The sequence below is a fragment of the Heptranchias perlo genome, chromosome 8, assembly GCF_035084215.1.
Source record: "Heptranchias perlo isolate sHepPer1 chromosome 8, sHepPer1.hap1, whole genome shotgun sequence".
In the NCBI taxonomy this organism is placed as follows: Eukaryota; Metazoa; Chordata; class Chondrichthyes; order Hexanchiformes; family Hexanchidae; genus Heptranchias; species Heptranchias perlo.
The window spans coordinates 81,810,069-81,831,114 of NC_090332.1; the positions used below are offsets into that span (position 1 = coordinate 81,810,069).

At 40.4% G+C, this 21,046-nt stretch overlaps 2 protein-coding genes across 2 annotated transcripts in view; one reads left to right on the forward strand and one right to left on the reverse strand.

The window, feature by feature from the left end:
• Window positions 1–21,046, forward strand: part of crls1 (cardiolipin synthase 1) — a 55,875-nt gene that overhangs the window by 9,857 nt on the left and 24,972 nt on the right. The gene's annotated exons all lie outside the window — the stretch shown is intronic.
• On the reverse strand, window positions 5,507–19,779 carry LOC137324255 (uncharacterized). Its single transcript, XM_067988399.1, has 5 exons — window positions 19,414–19,779; window positions 16,136–16,891; window positions 14,552–14,756; window positions 12,088–12,225; window positions 5,507–8,037 (listed from the first exon to the last, which is right to left on the reverse strand). Exons 2-5 carry the CDS (start codon window positions 16,863–16,865, stop codon window positions 5,712–5,714), a joined length of 3,399 nt encoding a protein of 1,132 aa, XP_067844500.1. The 5' UTR covers window positions 16,866–16,891; window positions 19,414–19,779; the 3' UTR covers window positions 5,507–5,711.

The following is a 21,046-nucleotide window of genomic DNA, read 5'->3' on the forward strand; positions in this document are numbered from 1 at the left end:
CCATTTCTGGTGAGTTTCCTTTGTTTAAATTTGCTGAATTTTTGTGCGTATTTGAGTGAACAATTTCCTTTGTGCTGTTCGGAGCAAAATGATAAATGCAGTTTAAAAAAGAACACATTTGCTATTTCATTACAAATACAGAGGAATCCTCTTCCTCCTCCTCCTCTTACATCGAAACTACAGCACAGAAACAGGCCATTCGGCCCAACTGGCCTGTGTCGGCATTTACGCTCCACACGAGCCTCCTCCCTCCCTACTTGGAAATGAAGCATTTTGCTTTTCAGGCACCCCGTGTCACATCAAGCACTCCAGGTCAGATGCACCATGGTCAGATGCAAAACAAAGCTCTTTCGATCTGCCCAAACATGTTGCAGTCCTAGTCTGGGGTGCAACCCCAACTGCGCCAGTGTGATCTTCCATTTCCCAGACCAAGCCTTCCAATGGCCTCTCCGAGAGAGTGCCAGTTTTGTGCTGTGGTGTCATGTCTACCATGAACTGGGTTGAGACTGCCCAAACTCATTTCACATGAGACATTTAGAGATCGAGGATGCCTTCATTCTCCAATTTGAGTTGAAATCTATGATTCTAATTTGAACTGAGGTTTAGAGATGAAAGGATGAGTGTCTAACTCGCTGTGCCACACAGTTTTGATTCCTCCCCCAAGATTTCTGTTGTTCTGTGACTTTGTAGGGAAAGAGTTTGTGTGTTTCAGAATGTTTTGTTTTGGATAGTGAGTAAATAACAGCAAGATGCACATTTAACACCTTATGGGAGGGTGGAGGGAAAGGAGACTGCCAGAGGCCATGCTTTTCACTGTAGTTGACAGTCAATATTCAGAAGCAGCATTATATCTTCAAAATCACAGGCAAAGGCAACTGAGGCTGGCTGAAAGCATGATGTTTTTATCATCCACCTAGTTATTTACAAAATTCCACTTGCAAAAAAACTGAACAGTTTGTCTACGCTCCTTCTCTCCACCTTTCTCCCTTGGTTGAGGGCTTTCAGGATAGTGACATGTGTCCGTATCACACCATCTAATATATTATCCCGTTGTGGGATTTGTTGGCAATCTAGATCTCTATTCTCTTGCGGTGCCTGCTGTTTGCAGCCTGATACTGTAAGAAGCCTTTTCAGTTGGATGTTTAGTTCCTTTGGATTCTTATTTAACAAAAATGGCATATGGAGTGAGCCCTTGGCTTAGTGGTGCTATTCCCATCACTATATTAGAAGGTGCAGGATTTGAATCCCACTCTAGATAGTTCCGGCTCTGAATTCTGGGTTGGCATCCAGTGGAATATTTGACTCCAGTTAGTGTAGGTGACCCCCCCCCATTATATAGGTTGTGGGAGCCCATAAAACCCTCCCACCGTATAGGTCTAACTATCCTATCGGCGGCTGATGTAAACATGGTTACAGCCATCTTCACGAAGGAGTATTCACCCTTGTCAGACTGTTAATCAGCTTACGAATCCTTCCACTACTTTACACTATTCTCCAAGGAAGGAGTGTGAAGTTACGTAAAGAGCTTCTGCCCTCCATCCCACCACCGACTGCTACGCACTTTTCCCGATCCTGGTCATCACTATCCTTACTCCCAATATCACCGCTTCCCGGTCTCCTGTAGGGACTCCCGAGGACCCCTTCTGGCATTGCAACGCCCCAATCCCTGAGTCCTCTTCTCTGGCAAGCTGACTGGGGACACCCATTAGGTGTCTGCAGTTTGCCGGCTCGATGATGATGAGGCCCGAGGCCTAATATTACATTCCCTATGTCCCCTGCAGTCCTGATTTTGGGTGCGCTCAAATTTCTAGTTCTTTGCTTCCAATAACAATTAAGCATCTTGACCAAAACTCAAATTATAATACCCAATTTATAAATAGGTGAATGATAATTATACGAAGCTTTGAATTTGCCACCTCTCCCAATGCTATTAAGCCTTGTTTACTCTAGGCTGCATATTGGCTTTGATAGCATAGTTTACAGTACTTTCGTACTTTTAATTGAGAAACATATGTGAAGAGTCAAGTGTAGGACAGCACTATTGTTTGAAAAATATAGGAGAAAGGGTAAATTAAGCGGTAGTGATTTAAGTAATGCCAAAATTGGATTTTAAAAGTTTGTGATTTATAGGAGTAGGTGAAGACTGAGCTCAGGCGTTCCACAGTTTTTAGGTCCTACAAAAGAATGAGTTAGAGTAGAAGACGACCATACGATGAGTCTTCACCTCAGCATTATGAACATGTAGGGAGGTGGAAGAGTGTATAGGATGAAATATTTGAAATGAGGGTGGACAGCTCCGAGGAACAGTGGCCCCAGTTATATTGAATAAAACAGAGACCCATAAAAGAAAAGTTGAGGCAGATAGTGAGGTTCGAGGTGAGAGAAGGATTGCCTATGAGATGACAAGTTTTATTCCTTGTATCCTGTCTAAGAATGAGAAATACTGGAATACACATGGGAGCAGTGTTCAAATCTTGGAGGGACTTGGATGTTACAAAGTTGAGTTGTTGAAGGGAAAATAAATGTTTGGAATGCAAGAGAAAACAAAGTTTCTTGGACGTACCTTTAGCAATGGAGGAAATGTATTTCAGACCAGAGTAAGCAGTGAGGTTAAAACAGCAATTGAATATGAAATCTAATGGTGGAGCCTTCAAAGTTAAGTTGGTAGCTGTTAATTGAACTTGCAAGAGAGATGAAAAACTGCCTTTTGAAGAATTGAAAGAAATTGGATTTTCATCAAAGGGCATGGAAAAAGCCACGATACAATGATTCAGCCGTAACACAGAGGAATAAAGGTTCACTGAGAGAAATAAATGTTGTGTGCACTGAGTACGCAATCTAAAAGAAGTCATGATTTCTTCTCGGTCATATCTACAAGCATCGATAGCGTTGGATGATGAATTGAGGAGGTTATTGATGTGGAGATGAACTACAATAGATGAGCAAATAGAGCTCTGTGACTTCCTGAGTTGATGGAGAAAGAAAAAGGTTGGGTTTGAAAGATGTTGGGAGTTTAAATTTAAAAAAAAATTGTTAAAAATGTTTTTACTCAGATTATAAATCTTGTGTGGTCTATATATTTCAAACAAAAGTTTGATATTTTGGGAAGTCAAGCCAGAGACATACAATATAGTAGTTCTGCTGAGAAGCTACTCTCGTGAATAATTTGTGTTTTGAGGTAGGAAGTCTTTTTAATACCAGAAGAAGCTTTATAATGCTGGGGCTTTTTTCTCTAGAAAAGAGGGGTGACCTGATAGAAATCTTTAAGATTATGAAAGGGTTTGATAGGGTAGATATAGAGATGTTTCTACTTGTGGGGAGACCAAAACCAGGGGCTATAAATGTAAGATAGTCACTAATAAATCCAATAGGTAATTCAGGAGAAACTTCTTTAGCCAGAGTGTGGTTAGAATGTGGAACTTGCTACCACAAGGAGTAGTTGAGTTGAATGGTATAGATGCATTTAAGGGGAAGCTAGATAAGCACATGAAGGAGAAAGGAATAGAAGGTCATGCTAATAGGGTTAGATGAAGTAGGGTGGGAGGAGGCTCATGTGGAGCATAAACACCGGCATGGACCAGTTGGGCCCGAATGGTCTGTTTCTATGTTTTACATTCTATGTAATTTGTCCTGCTTCTCTGCTATGATGGGCATATACTGAGTCTGAATGAAGTGTACAATGCCAAACTTGGATGAGAAATTTGTTTATGCCAGTTTTCGGGCCCAAATTGGTTGGCCCATGGCTCATCCGAAATTGGGCTCCAAGCGTAATCTGAATAATTCCAGCGAGTCTCGGGCGCCCGTTGGGCTCCTGAGGTAGCTCGATGGGTTCCTCCTGGACCAATTTGGGCCAGATGTGATGCTGGCAGCGGCCCTCAGGTACGCCTGGGAGGGAGGCGAAGGCAAATGGGGGTGGGTTAGCGCATGCGGCAGTAGTTCGCAGTAGTGCAGTGGAGCCAGGAGGAGTGCTCCTGCTCCTCCTGGATTTACATTAAGGTAAGTTTAAAACAAAAAAGTTTACTTTTCTGTTGGCGGCCTCCAGCGATCTCTTTAAGGACTGCTGATTAGGCCGTGGAAGGAACTGAAGAAACTAAGTGTACAACGTCCAGCGCGTGCTCTACTAACTTTCTGACCAATTTTAGAGAGGACTCCTTAAACAGGCATTAGACCCCTCGTTAGCATGTGCAAGGAGCCTAACGCCAGGGCAATCGCCAGGAACGCCTGAATATTGCCTGAGCCAAAATGGACGTATTTCAGGTTTCTTAGGTGGCGCGACATAGCACCAAGAAATTGGACCTTTTCACAAACGAGAAACGGGCGAATCAAGGTCTAATGTCTTTCCCCCCAAAAAAAGACTTGATTTTTCCATTTGCGGGGGAGTCCAAAACTAGGGGACGTAAATTTAAGATAGTCATTAATAAATCTAATGAGGAATTCAGGAGAAACTTCTTTACCCAGAGAATGCTTAGAATGTGCAACTTGTTACCACATGGAATAGTTGAGGCGAAGCTGGATAAGTTCATGAGGGAGAAAGGAATAGAAGGATATGCTGATAGGGTTAGATGAAGACGGGTGGGAGGAGGCTTGTGTGGAGCATAGACCAGTTGGGCCGAATTGTCTGTTTCTGTGCTGTATTGGGTGAATATATGTACTTGCTAAAGGTGACAGCCTTTAAAGCAGGGAGACCATAATCCTGAGCAGTAAGTTGTTTTCTGGTCATTCATGTGGATTCCATGTGCGAATAAACAAAAAGCAAAACCCTACAGATGCTAAAATCTGAAACAAGAACAGAAAATACCGGAAACAATCAGCAGGGTAGGCAGCACCTGTGGGAAAAACAGATTAGTTAACATTTCTGCTGTGGACCCTTTAGCACTGAAAAATAAGAGATGGTCAGGCCTGCTAATACATCTGTCTGCTTATTATTCATGATGTGGAGATGCCGGTGATGGACTGGGGTTGACAATTGTAAACAATTTTACAACACCAAGTTATAGTCCAGCAATTTTATTTTAAATTCACAAGCTTTCGGAGGCTTCCCCCTTCGTCAGGTGAACGATGTGAGCATCGTTCACCTGACGAAGGGGGAAGCCTCCGAAAGCTTGTGAATTTAAAATAAAATTGCTGGACTATAACTTGGTGTTGTAAAATTGTTTACAATTGCTTATTATTCAGTTTTGAAGAGGAGTTGACATCCAAAACGTTAACTGGTTTGTTCCCCCTACAGACGCTACCGGACCTGCTGAATGTTTCCAGCATTTCGTTCCATGTGTATTTTTTTTTTTAGCTTTGACAATTTTTTCTCGTTATTTGTCTCCATTCACAAACCCCAGTCCCAGCTCCTGTAGCATGCCAGTTATACTATAACTAAGTATCGCTGCTTTAAAGACTGTTGCAACACTGGAGGAATTTTTTTTTATGGTGATTAAAACCTGTTCCTTCTCCAAAGAAATAAGTACAGGAGATTTTTTTTATTCACATGTAGAAAGCATATGTATTCCTTCACTGTATCAATTTATTTAACATTCATCATGTACACTCTTTGAAAGGGTCCTTTTTATAAATTATACCACTGCATGAATGACTGCTGAAGAACCGTGAAATTGGTGAGGTGTAGAAAATAACAGAATAATTGCTATGAAAAGTTACATCATTTGCTAAATTTAGGTAGCTGCTTCTAAAAAGAATTGTGCTTTGTTTTAAATTTGGCATCAGGGAATCTGTTCAGACTCTACGCTTATTGTACTAACTGTTCTTGGATCTGCCTGCTCCAGATGGTCATCAAATGCGGGATTTTGCAAACTTAGGGGATCCAAGCTTATCCGAGATAAAGCCGTCAATCGTCCCTTTTGACGGATTCTGCACAAGCAAACTGATAGCATAATCACAAGTATGAAGAGAATGGCAATAATTGCAGTAGAGACTATATAAAATATATTATTGTAGTTTGGCTTAGTCTTGAAAATGTAGCATGGGCCTTTTGAAGGCCAGATGCTGCTTGCAGTGCTTGATCCTGCTTTATTCACAGCCACCACACACGTGTGGTATGTGCTGTCCGAGGTAAGATCACGTAAAGTATATCTTCGATAGGTAGGATTAATGGTGTCTGTCTTGTACAAATGTCTGTTGTCATCTGATTGATAGATAATATAGTAATAGAGTACTGTAGAACTAGGGGAACACCAGTAGATTTCTGCGGAATTGTCTGAAATCTTAATCACTTTTAATATCTTCACTGGATCTGGTATGACATCCTCCCCAGTTATGTCAGGACAGTGGCAGCCTGTCAAATGTTGCAGGTCACGACAAAGTACCTGCCAGTGTCTACATGGATCATAATTACAATCACCAACTTGTGTAGGTCTTGTATTTTCTTCTTCTTTCAGGGACTCCAAATCATCATCTTCAATTACTATAAATATCGGTGCCTTCTTCTTTATAATGGTGGGGATTGAGGAGAATTCTGGTAATGTTGATGTCTCTAATGTCACTGTTGGGTAATGGTTGGTTCCAGTTTGATCACTGGCAGTGGTTGGGTAATGGTTGGTTCCAGTTTGATTGCTGGCAGTGGTTGGGTAATGGTTGGTTCCAGTTTGATTGCTGGCAGTAGTTGGGTAATGGTTGGTTCCAGTTTGATCGCTGGCAGTGGTTGGGTAATGGTTGGTTCCAGTTTGATTGCTGGCAGTGGTTGGGTAATGGTTGGTTCCAGTTTGATTGCTGGCAGTGGTTGGGTAATGGTTGGTTCCAGTTTGATCGCTGGTAGTGGTTGGGTAATGGTTGGAGCCAGTTTGATCGCTGGTAGTGGTTGGGTAATGGTTGGAGCCAGTTTGATCGCTGGCAGTGATTGGGTAATGGTTGGAGCCAGTTTGATCACTGGCAGTGGTTGGGTAATGGTTGGAGCCAGTTTGATTGCTGGTAGTGGTTGGGTAATGGTTGGAGCCAGTTTGATTGCTGGTAGTGGTTGGGTAATGGTTGGAGCCAGTTTGATTGCTGGCAGTGGTTGGGTAACGGTCGGTTCCAGTTTGATCGCTGGTAGTGGTTGGGTAATGGTTGGAGCCAGTTTGATCGCTGGTAGTGGTTGGGTAATGGTTGGTTCCAGTTTGATTGCTGGCAGTGGTTGGGTAATGGTTGGTTCCAGTTTGATCGCTGGTAGTGGTTGGGTAATGGTTGGAGCCAGTTTGATCGCTGGTAGTGGTTGGGTAATGGTTGGAGCCAGTTTGATCGCTGGCAGTGATTGGGTAATGGTTGGAGCCAGTTTGATCACTGGCAGTGGTTGGGTAATGGTTGGAGCCAGTTTGATTGCTGGTAGTGGTTGGGTAATGGTTGGAGCCAGTTTGATTGCTGGTAGTGGTTGGGTAATGGTTGGAGCCAGTTTGATTGCTGGCAGTGGTTGGGTAACGGTCGGTTCCAGTTTGATCGCTGGTAGTGGTTGGGTAATGGTTGGAGCCAGTTTGATCGCTGGCAGTGGTTGGGTAACGGTCGGTTCCAGTTTGATCGCTGGTAGTAGTTGGGTAATGATTGGAGCCAGTTTGATCGCTGGCAGTGGTTGGGTAATGGTTGGAGCCAGTTTGATCGCTGGCAGTGGTTGGGTAATGTTCAGAGCCAGTTTGATCGCTGGTAGTGGTTGACAATGTTGTTGAAGTTTTTACGCTTGGTGGTGGTTTACTTTCAGTCCAATTTTGATCATTTTGTGTAGTGGTTTCTTTAGTTTGTAGAGAACCAGAGTTTGAATCGGAAGATAAGCCATGGAAAGATAATGCATTCAACAGGGTAGTGCTCTTAGTGGACAGTGTGCTGATACTGAATTGGAACCTAGTTGAGCTTTGAACTTGTAACTTGCTGCTTGATGTCTTGATGGTGATACCAGAAGAATTGTGGAATGCTGCTGTTGTATGCTCCAGCAGTTGAGTTTGTACAGTACTGGCATCAACCTGTAATTCTTGTATCTGGTTTCCATTAATACCACATTCATCTATGAGGTCTGACAATAAAATCTCCCTTTGTGGACCATTCTTAGAACATCTGGTATCATTTGCTCTGTTGTACATGGAGGGAGGGAAGTTAAATGTCAAAAAAATGAAATCTTAGCTATTGGTTTGACCATTAATCAACATTACAGATCTTTACACTATATTGCACTTCACTGATAGGTTTATTCTGCAACACTCAAATGTGTAGAAGCATGATGCAATTGATTATTACTGTTCATTAATTTGTGCTGTTACTAAATTTATGAATAATATTGGTGCCAATACAGCATAGAAAAAAATGCACCGAAACTAATGCCCTTTAATATTGTACAATAAGCTTCTATGATATTCTTAATTCACCATCTGAATTTTCTCCCTGCATTGCTGCCATTAGTGATAGACCTTTAGCCGCCAATGCTTCATCTTGGTGTTGCAGCGCTCAAAATGCTCTGCTCTCCTGAAACTAGCCAAGTTTAGAAGAGCTAAATCTATGATTTACGTGTGCCCACGTTTATGCATCATTGAAGCCACAATGGGGAAGCATTGAATAAATGCTACATTCTGTTAAATGTGCCCCAACTCTGCTAGAGCATAGTAGTACAGAGAAGATCACCTTCACACAAAAGGTAGTGGAAATCTGGAAAACTCTTCCCCCAAAAAACTGTTGAGGCTAGGTCAATAGAAAATTTAATAACTGAGATTGATAGAGTTTTAGGCAAGGGTATTAAGGGTTACAGAACCAAGGTGGGTAAATGGAATTAAGATACAGATCAGCCATGATCTAATTGAATGGTGGAACAGGTGCTGAATGGCTTACACCTGTTCCTATATTATGGATGATTTAATCTTTACTCAATATAAACAGTGCAGCTCGCACCTGTTAATTTTGTATGGGTTGGTTGCCTTGTACTTGTAAGATGTTTTAAAAAGATTACTGTCATTTTATTATTTTATAGATAACATAGAAGCTCTTATGGAAACAGTAATAAAACTGCAGCTGTGAATATTTAAAACTGTTTCTAACTCACTAAATTTGATATATACTAATGGAAAGTGTCTTTTGGACTACATGATAGAATTATTTGTATTTCTTAAAACTTCAACCAAGGCCATTAGTCCATTTGACTAGTTTCATGAGTAGTCTTTTTGCTATGCAACATTCCATACTTCAGAAATCTTTTAAACTTGGGAAAACAAAATTAAATTAATGAACACAAACTTGTTTTTTGGACTTGATATTGCTGTAGGCACCCCATGTGCGAAAAGGATTATACACTCCAGTCCTGTGCTTTGTTTTATTGAAATAAAAAAAAGCACTCTTAATTTGTGAGCATTTAGACAGCCAGCACAGAATTGTTAAAGGCACGTCGTGTATGGTAAATTTAATTGTTCATTTGAAAAAACAACCAATTGGATAGGTAAAGGGTGTATATGGATTTTCAGGAGCATAGAAGTTTCACCACGGAAACAGGCTATTTGACCCAACCAGTTTGTGTTGGCGTTACCTTCCACATAAACAAATGGTTCTAATCATATTTACTCGCCTCTTTTCCAAGATCCACTTATCCAATCCAATCTTGCATGTTGACATGGTTAGTGGCTGTGCCATAAACTTAGGAAGTGAATTCCATAGCCTCAACTCTGTGTGAAGAAGTTTCTCCTGCCCTCAGTTCTAACTCTCATTTAATCTTGTATCTACGGCCGCTTGTTCTTGATCCCTTTTCGTAATTTTTAAACACTTCTATCATATCGCCCAGTAATCTGCGTTGTTCTAATGAAGACCCAATTTTTCAAGTCTATCTTTGTATTTATGCTTCCTCATATCCGGCAGCATCCTGATGAATCTGTGTTGTACTGTCTCTAAAGCCTCAATATCCATCCTAGAGTGTGGAGCCCAGTACTGCACACAATACTCTAACTGAGGTCTTATTAGAGGTTATACAGGCTCATCACCTCTTAGGACCGAGATGAGAAATATTTCTTCACTCAGTCGTGAATCTTTGGAATTCTCTACCCCAGAGGGCTGTGGCTGCTCAGTCGTTGAGTATATTCAAGATTGAGATTGATAGATTTGCGGACTCTAAAGGGAATCAAGGGATGTGGGGATCGGGCAGGAAAGTGGAATTGAGATAGATGATCAGCATGACCTTATTGAATGGCGAAGCAGGCTTGAGGGGCCGTATGGCCTACTCCTGCTCCTATTTCTTATGTTCTTGGCTTTAATATTCTATACCTCGAGAGAAAACCTAGAATCCTATTAACTTTTTTCACTGCTTTATCAACCAGATGTTCTGTGAACCAGTACCCCCAAGTTGCTCCATATTTGCTCAGCACCTGCTTCCATACAGCATATTACTGCTGTTATCTTTTTCACTAAAATGTATAACCTCATACTGGCATTGAATTCCATCTGCCACTTTTTAGCCCATTCTCCCATCTTATCAGTATCCCTTTGTAGTTTCCTTTGGTCTTCTAAAGAACTAAATGTAACTCCTATTTTGGAATCATCAGCAAATTTCAATACCATTCCCTCCAGGCTTACATCCAAATCATTAATATACACTGTGAACAGAAGTGGCCCCAGCCACTTTTAACATCTACTCTTTTTTTCTCTCTTCTAACCAATTGTTAATCCAGTTTGCTATCCTCCCCCTAATTTCATACCCATTAATCTTCTCTATTAATCTCCCATGTGGTACCTTGTCAAAGACCGCCTGCTTCCATCTCCGTAACTTTGCCCGTCTCTGCCCATGCCTCAGCTTCATCCATGTTTTTGTCACTTCCAGACTCGACTATTCTAATGTTATCCTTGCCGGCCCCCTAGCTTCTACCCTTCATAAGCTGGAGCTGATCCAAAACTCTGATGCTCTGCCCTAACTGGCACTAAGTCCTGCTCACCCATCATCCCTATGCTCACTGACCTCCCGGTCCACCAACACCTCAAATTTAAAATTCTCATCCTTGTGTTCAAATCCTTCCATGGCCTCGCCCCACCTTATCTGTGTTACCTACACAAAACGTACAATCCTCTCCGGCAACTCTAGCCTTTTACATCCCCCCCCCCCCAACCCCCACCACTCCCTTTTTCCCACTATTGGTGGCCGTGCCTCCAACCTTTTAGGCCCTAAACTCTGGAATTCCGTACCTAAACCTCTCTGCCTCTCCACCTCTCTTGCCTCCTTTAAGATCCTCCCTAAAACCTACCCCCTTTGACCAAACTTTTAGTCACCTCTCTCAATATTTCATTTTTTTAGCTAGGTGTCAATTTTTGTCTAATTACGATTTTATGAAGCGCGTTGGGACGTTTTCCTATGTTAAAGGTGGTATATAAATGCCAGTTGAGTGGCCGGTGGATATTTAAGAATGGGGAATGCAAATGTTTCAGGTTTGTGCTATAAGAAGTGAGGTAATAGTTATGGTATTTTTTTGAAAGTTGTTCTCTTGGATTGCACATAATTCTCTTTTTTAGAGTACAGAATGCACCAAAGGTAGAATTCTAATACTTGAAATTATCTCCCCGCACCTCCCCCCCCCCCCCTCCCCATTTTGTAGTATCCCAGTGCAAATTTATGTGACTGACCCTTCAGAGTTCTCTCCCTTTAAGTGGGAAATAGCCTAACCTTCTCTTGGAGCTTCCTTATATGGGGAATTACAGAAGCAACAAATATCCTGTTGCTCGTGCTGTCCCACCCTTAACTTTGTATTTAAAACCATGGAGCAAAATACTGTGTGGCTTTCGTTAGTCATTGTTCAGGCCACATTCCTCTCTCCCAGTGAGAAATAGCTCTTTCAAAGAGTCGGTACAGGCACGATGGGCTGAATGGCCGCCTGTGCTATAAAATTCTACAATCCTATGATACTTTGGGTGTGTTGGACAACTAGAAATTAAGCTGGTACAGTTGTTTTTTTTATTTACATAAGAAAACCAGTACAGACTGCTTTCACAGTTGCCTCTTTTAATCTAGTCTCTGTCCACTGTCTAGATTTTAATTAAAAAATTATAAATGTGTGTTTTTTCCTACCTCTCGCCATTGTGTCAGTTGTACTGACTTGCTCGTGTTCTAGAAATATAGTTGAAGCTGCTGCTGCTTTATGGAGACACTAATAGGGTCCTTACCTGTTCAGTAGTACCTTTTCTGGTTCATTAATCAGCCAGGTGAGCTCACAGCTACAAACCAGGGGGTTTCCAGAGAGGCTTATTGTGACAGTTGAATTGGTGAAGAATTTCCAGGGTTTGAAATCTGTCAGGTTACAACTAAAATGAGAAAAAGCAACACTTTTAATGTGAATATTTTTGTTGGCTGGTTTGTCTTTTATTAGCCCTATTAAATCAATTCCTGATAAGTTAAAAGCTGCAACTTTGAAAGCGAGTGTCAGAAGTTCTGACCATTAAGCCACATACTCAGCTTTGTTGTTTAACGTATTATGTGTGCATTGCCAGCTTGTTCACCTATTGAAACTGTTGCAGTGTAAGTTTAGGCAATGTAGGCAAATCTGTGTGACTGCTTATGGGCAGACCAGGTGCAATGGTTGCCATTTTAACAGCGTGGAAAATTTTCCCTAGAATAAGTGGAGCGCATTTTAAGTTAGCAAGAATACAAACATTGGTTTTGTATACAAAACCAGCAGAATCTAGTTATCTGTTCACTAAAGTGGTTCCTGAAGCAGTCTAATCTAAACTTTAACATTTTCTGGCCCTACATAGGTCTATTTTCTTGACCACAATACTAAGTGCTGAATTGATAAATAAACAGGAGTCAGAAATAATCCACAGGCTGAGAACATAAATCATTTTGAGTAATCCTAAGCAAAAATTAGGGAGACGGGAATAGAATGCAGTAAACTTGGGTACGGTAGCATAGTGGTTATTTTATTGGACTAGTAATCCAGAGAATGTGTGTTCATATCCCACCACGGTAGTTTGAGAATTGAATTCAGCTTAAAAATTCTGGAAATTAAAAAGCTGACATTTATATAAAAGTGACAATGAAGCGGTCCGATTGTTGTAAAAACCCACCGGGTGCATTAATGTCCTTTTAGGGAAGGAAAACTGCTGTCTTTGCGTGCCTATGTGACTCCAGTCCTGCACTAATGTGGTTGACTCTTAACTGCCCTCTGAAGTGGCCTAGCAAACCATTCGGTTATGTCAAAACTGCTTGGGCAACTAGAGATGGGCAATAAATGCCGAATTTGTCAGTGACGCCCACATTCCCGAGAAAGAATAAGAAAGAACTTCCAAAATGAATTGTGTGGAATTCTTTTTGAGATTGCCTTAATGGTAAGAGCAAAATTTATTTGTGTGTTGAAAGTATGTAGTTCATTCGTCCGGACCTTTTTCTTGTACGAAATTGTTTTGAAGAACTATTACAAGTTTTTTGAATTGGGTGATTTAAAATATAAAAGAATAGTTGTGCTTTACAGCTTCTAAATACAGGGCATCAATAAGCTGGCATGAAGTGAGAATTTATGGAAATATTTATACAGGCTATTCTAAGTATGCCAGAAATATCAGCACGGGTAGCTGTCCAATGTGAACCGTTTTTACTGTAAGGAGATATCTCGCCTGGCAAACCCAACTGTCAAACTTAAACCTATTGGACAAGTTCTGTTGTAGGACTCCTGGCTCTAACTATGGAAGATATTTTGTTTAATGTTGCAGAATTTCATGGTCACTATTGGAGCAGTGACCTTTCTGCCTGTTTAGTAGGGAGGCATATTTGTAACTGTTCAGCCTGCATTTACTTTATAGACTTTTGCCATTTGAAAATTCTTTCTACATTAACATTACGTACTGTGCTTGCTGTATTCTGCCTGTTTCTTTGCACAGATTCTAATATTGTGGCACAAATTGTTCTAATTGAGTGTTTCAATGCCAGTTTCAGTCAGCTAAATGTTGTATACTGTTGGCTGGTTCTGTTGTCCTGGCCTTTAGATAGAATGTATGGTGCTGTATTGCGGAACTCCATTTTAACTAGCACAGTTCGTTCCTGATGAAGTTGCTTAATTTGAAATACTGGATAATTCTAATTGTACACAAAATGCCTCTAGTGCTGTTTCATTCCGGTTGTTTAATTTGAAAGATTGGATAATTCAATTTTTTTCAGCGTTTTACAAACAAAAGACAATGAATTATCAGGGGTCAATTGTATCGCCGAATGCTGGATGGATTTGGATAGAACACAATAGTTCATTTTCAACACTGATGTTGCTAGAATTTCAATAGTGGCAAATGGTGGGCCTGTGAAATTGATGTTTTATGTCCATTTGATCAGGGAAAAACACCCATCAATGCAGTTTAGATTTTGTCCTACCAAACTTGCATTGTGACTGCAGAAAACGATGACTATAGGTCTCACTGGTGATAGGAGCAATTTAAAGTCATTAATTAAGAGTATCACGCAAGAAGCATATGGGCTTAAGTGTGCGACTTTTATATAACATTGATGTCAGTGCACTAAATATGCCGAATGACAACACTGAATACGTTTAATGAATTAATAAAGAAATGGTAAGAAATCTTTAAGCAAAATGCATCCACTTACTGTCATGAAATCTTTCAACTTGGAAGGTTGAATAATTACCTTTTAAGAGAAAGGAACTCCAGATGCAGGAGATACTCAAACATACTACTTTTCACAAAATGTAGCTGGGGATTTTCTTCCAAATCCACATGAATCAGGCTTGGTGTTTGGACAAATAGATCGGCAGGCAGAGACTGAAGAAAGGGCATGTGCCTCATCCAAAGGACCTGGAGATTGTTCAATCCTTCAAACCACTCTGAGTCAACTGTAGATTGTAAATAAGTTATTAGCTATTGTATTGTTCTGAAGACCCCTTTGTAAGGCTTGCTGACATTCCGTACCACAGCCTGTGGCATAACATGCTTAAATTATGGCAATGTCAGTAATTATGGCTCACTCAGCATTGAAAACTGCTTTTCTTAAATCTAATAATTCCCCAAATCCACATAAAGACAATTAAATAATCACTAAAGACAACAACATAATTGTTTTTGTGGACTTGCATATATATGCGTATAGCCATTTTGCAATGGCTGACAAATACAAGTACAGATTTTTAAGACTATAAATAACATGTCATGTCTCTTACTTAAGTTTTTAAATCCTGCTGGCCCCTTTTGAAAGCCTCTTTGTTGTAACAAAATCAGTGTAGGCATTCCCTATTCAGGTTCTGGCCAGAGAAAGTGAATGTAAAAGATGTGGCATCGATGAGAGTAAAGTTAACTACTGCAATACCTATTTTCTGCCAATAGAATTTTACCAGTTGAAGAACTTATACATTTTTAAATTATTAACTTCTTATAAACTTGAAGGACTTAAAAATAATACAATTGATAATTGCTAGGGATGTCTGTAGTGGGGTGGGTGGGAAACCAGCATGGCCTCTCAAAAGACTCAAATAAAATTTTCAGGGTGTGATTATCTCCTTGTTTTTAATGAAGGAGAATTTTTTTGAGAGATTGTGAAATAAATGTTCCTGTTTTCGATTGCCTCAATGTTCACATTTGATAAAAGGCAACCGATTTGGTATCCCTTGCAATATATGGACAGATCTGGCATGTGCCAAGTGCAAGATTTTAAAATTATATAGATAGCTTGGATTAAATGCTTTTGTTTTGTATGGCGTATTGGTATTAATACACTAACTAAGCTCACTAATTATACTCCTAAAATAATGTTACTTGTGAAAGTTTCTACATTCAAATCAAATACTTTTTTCCCTGTCTCCCTACCCATTTCTGTGGCCCTCAACCCCCATTCACTTCAATGGTAATTTAGTCTGTTTTTAATTAACAAGTCTGTATATGTAGTTAGCTAATTTAGTACTTAATTTCTGGTTAATGTCCATTTTATGGGCAAGCCAGATGGCTTCAATAAACACAAGGTTAGGCCTGCACTTATACAGTAAATTCTGACATTCCTAACCTATCTTTCAGTGACTTCGAACTATTAGATGATTATTCAGATTCTTGGCAATTTTAATAGACAAACTTGTGTGTTTTTAATTTGATAGGTTGCTTCAAGTCCAGGAGCTTTAATATGTAGAATTTAAGCACTTTCCTTTTGAGGGAGTGAGAAACCTGTACGTTTTTATAGTACATAATTTTTTATTTAAAATCCTAAATAAGAGGCATTGGTACTTACAGGTTTTGAATAAGTTTGCACTCAGATCAAGTACTTTGAGATTTTCCATTTCAGAGGCAAATGCTTTGTAACTGCATGCTTCCAAAGACGTCATGGAGAGGTTTAGGTAATGAAGCTTGGGGAAAAGAGAGAATTCGTATGGGTTGATCTGTTGCAAAGGATTTCCTTCAAGTCTTAGCATGGTGAGATTAGGCATTTGAAATTTCCATTGTAACTTGGTAAAGTTATTGTAGCTCAGGTCCAGAGATGCAAGTTGTGGGAGCACTGTCCCTGAAGAGAGAATTTCTGCGATCTTATTGTGACTTAAAAGTAAAACATTTAAATTGTGAAGGTCCGTAAACTCCGAAAACTCAACCTGCTGGATGATGTTCTTGCTCAAATCAAGAAATTCAAGAGCTGCAGGTAGACAGGTTGGGACAGTTGTGAGTTGATTGCTGGCTGTGTTCAGGTGCCTTAATGTTGCTATGGTCAGGGAACCACAGGGCAGGCTGTTGTAAGTCAGACTGTTTTGCGACAGGTCAAGTATTTCCAGGGCTCTGAAACTTTGGAAGGTGTTGGCCGGTACATTGCTGATGTTTTTACTTGACAGATCGAACTGAGTGTCATTTTGGGAGTACGTTTTCATAAGATAGAATGGAAAAGGATCAGGCTGTTCAACTGGTAAACTGTTAATTCTCGGAAGACAAAATACCAACTCCATAAGTAGGAAGAAAAGAGCCACCACTTCCATTTAAAAAAAAAATCGAATACAAATTCCTGAAACAGATTATAAATAAACTTTGAGGTGGGCTGGTATTCATCACTTTTTTTTAACTTTTAAGTGCAAGTAAATTTTAAACCTGCTCCAGTATTAAATTTACTACTATTTTGTCCAATTTTATATACTGTTTTCTGTTGTACTACCTGATGACAATTTATAGTTTTTGTAATATTCAACATGCAACCTTCAGAATAACTGATTTATGCACACGTCACTCTTCTAGGACACATTCTAAAATTTGTCTCTGTGTAAACTGAGATATGTAAAACCAGCTTAGCTGGCAATATTTTTTCTTATTAGTCAGCTGAGTGTGTTAAAACCTAAAACTGAAGAGTCGGCAAACAAGAATATTGAAAAATCCATACTATTAGTTTCCGTTAGCTTATTATGAAGTACGCATACACTCCTCTTGAGGACACAACCCGCTTCCCTAATTCCAGAGACAGGTGCAGGTTAGCAAGAGCCAAGGGTTATGGAATCCCAAGAGGGTGCATGAATGCTGCTGGAATTTAATTACAATTACATAGCGTACCGGCTAACCCTACCCTTTGGCTTGCAGGATGGGGTGAGTGAAATTAAGTAGGGTCCTGTCCCCGATCGCTGCCCAGTGGCCCCACCCACCCCAAATAAAATCTACTTGAATAATCTAATTAGTATTTTTGCTGTCTATATGTGCCATACCCTCCTTAAAATAAGAAAGGTTGTTGGGCATAGCACGATGTCCAAATACTATGGGCATGATTTTAACAGTGACAAACAGATGGGTTGGGGGGCGGGGGGGACATTGAAAATTTCAACCATTTCAGACCCGCATCCAACCCACCCATTTCCAGTATTCACGGGGGCAGGTCGAGGGGCGGGCGACCAACCCGCTCCCAAGAGGCGGCTCGGGCCTTAAAAGCTCTCAAGGAGGCTTTGGACCTCCATTTTTCTATAGTTTCCGATTTCAACCCCGGGGGGCTGGGATTCCTGGGCCTTCTCTTCTACGCTTCGTGAAAAGAGGTGAGAAGGCCCGAGACTAACAGGTAGGTGCCTTTTCTGGCACAGCTTGTGGGCCGGGAGGAGCAGGAGTGCTTCCCCTAGGTTCAACAAGCCTACCTGCAATGACCCCAACCCCCAAACGAATGCAGACCCCCACTCCATCCCCCACCGTAGACCCCCCGACTGCACCCCCCTGCAATGACCCCCGACTCCGACACCCAAACCCCCCCCCCGTGACTGACCCGCGATCCCTCCCCCAGTGACTAACGACCCCAGTGCCAACCTATGCCCCATGCCTTCCCCTCCTCCCCCCACCGTCCATACGATTTAAAGACTTACCTGAACACATACCCTCCCTGGCTGGTCTCCCATCCGACTGAGACCAGTCTGTCAATCAGGCCAGTCAGTCGGATGGCAAACCGACAAAAAAAAATAAAAGACGCCCTTGCGTCAAAATCATAAGGACTTCTGGGTTTCCCGTCCACAATTTGACCCCCTTTCCTGGCTCGGGGTCAAAATCATGCCCTATATTTCAACGGCGAAAAGAGCTCAATTTGTAAGAATGCTGTTAGGCTTACTCATTTCTTTAGATTTTCAAAGCTTAAGATGAGTAGTTCTACAGTACATGACAGTATCCAGCATCATGCTCTCAAGACTAGTACGGTGTTATGTTTTATATTTTAAAGATAGGATTTTGAACTCTTGCACACTGGATTTAAATAGATTTATTAGTTGCCAGAATGTAAATTATGTCGTTGGATTATTGATTGATTTTAGACATGCAAAGTGCAGGTGAATTAACGTTTTAAACGGGTACTGTAATATTTGGTACACAAGTCACTTGTTCACGCAGGTGTTTATAATTCTTACAATGCAGGGATGTAACTTTTGCAATGGTGTGAACCACATTTAGGTGCCTGTTACAAATTTGCAAAGAAGGGAATTGCAACCCTTCCCCCTCCCCCCAGCCAGTCAGTCTCCTATGGAGACCAATGCTTGCTTTATTTTACTCTCATCCGTTAGAAATCTTTAAATATTTGGGAGGGGAAAGTAACAATATTTTTAACCGCATAATACTCTTGAAATTAAAATGCATTCAACAAAAACGGTTTGCCATTTATGATTGGCACTGAATAGTAAAACAGAGTATGCACTGAATCCCTTTCTGTAACACCTAGTTAACCCAATAATCACAGAAGAACTAGATTTTAAAAATATTATTTCTAAACTCAAATCTGGTAGTTAACTGTTTTAACTTGAACTGTGTTTTGTTATTTTTGTAGTGCATTTGGGTTAAGACTAAATAGTCCCATACACTAAAGATTAAGTGCTGATCCTACAAATGTAAAGTCATTCGCTATCATGAGTAATATAGTTTTAATTTTGTTTTTCTAATTTGTGATTTAAAGCTTTATAGAAAAGTTATCAGCATCAGCAAAATAGTAATAAATTTAGTCATTAAAACTGTGCTTTTAGTTTCTGCTAACAATGGTTATACAGAAGAACATTTCAAACATACAATAGCTGTTACACTTACCAAACCAATTGGATATTTGAAGCTCACTGCCTTCAGAGTGCTGTGTAACTGTCCCAGTTTTATAGAGTCTATGCTTCAGATGGCTTTTAACCCCCGCTGTTTGTTCTAAAAGCACTTGCATGCGTTGTTAAGGAGTTTCTGTTGGATGTGTGCGAGAAGTGCACGTATTAGTAAGTCTGCATGGACTCTGGGCATGTACTTTGTTTCTTTCATCTGACTGCTTTGTTTCTTTGTTGTAGATAGGCGTTCCTCCAGCAGAGCTCTTGGAATGTAACCTGCTTTGATAGCTGAACGTCTGGGATAAGTGAGGGCTGGCAGGCTATAGCCAACTAGAAAGATGGATTTGTGGTTATCTTCAGGGTTAATAATGACTCTTAGGCCTTAACAGAAAAAGAGAAACAGTTAAGCAAGTGACTCTGAAGTGGATTACCAATTTCCCAGAAGCTGACTTGCGTAAGGTTTTTGTTTTTGAGGGGGTGGGGAGGGAAGGAAGGGGCTGCTAACTGTATTAATGAGACAAACTTATCTCTATAATTAGCCAGGAAAGAGGACATTTTAACAATGGCATTACAATCTATTATCATCTGTGAAAACAAGGTGTTTCTAAAAGCAGATTTTTATATTGCAGGTTGGGGAATCCAAGTCTTTGAGTGGGTTTGGAGAGGCAAATGATAAGTCTTGTATATATACACTTTATATTTAAACAAAAGTGCTCCTTACATTTTTTCCCGATTTTACACATTTGAGGCTGAACTGTTTATGGGGAAGACCAAAAAACCCAAATGCTATTAGTATAACTTTATCAAAGATTTAGGAGAGGATCCCGTGATGGCTGTACCATATCTTGGCGGAATAGATAGGTGAGGTTTTCCACCTATGCAATCTGTTGTTTTGAGGGATGGTTGCAATACATTGGAGATCCATCCTTCCATCATAACATCTGCCGTGGGCCTGATTATCATATATAATTTATCTGTAGATACCATGTGACCTGAAAATTGTGCATGTGATTGGTCAATTAGTTAATTCAATTATTTAATTAAGTCAATTCTTGACACCTGGCCTGTTCCCTCTGTTCAGCCAGCTTCTCTGTTCTGTCCCATGTAACAACAAAAACCCAAAAATATTGCTGTTGTTGGAAATAATCTGCATAACAGATGTTGGTTGTATAAATTAAACTCCCCTCCATTGCCTTTATTTCACAAATGGGTTTTACACGGAAAGAAAGTTCACCAGATTAGACACCAGATATGATTCAAGCTCTCACCAAATGCTTTCTCTCATGCCCTGTGTGAAAAGCCACTCCCATAAGCCAGCCCTCACTCCCTAAGTACTGAAGTGTGACCTTCTGTGCAAAATATCTGATGGTGTAGCATGTCTGGCGAACAATAAATCCCAAATGAGCTTGTTAGAAATATTACAAGACACCTTGTACTCTTCAGGCTTCTCCAAATGAGGGACAAATGACACTGACATACTGTAAATGTCTACTTAGAATATGAATCAGATTTATCAGTTAAATTAATCATAAGGGTGAGCAAATCCAACAGATTTCACTAGATTACAAAGCTTTACATAAACTGTGCTCCAAAACAATAAAACTTCTTGAAATTTCAGGCACACTCAGCAGCAC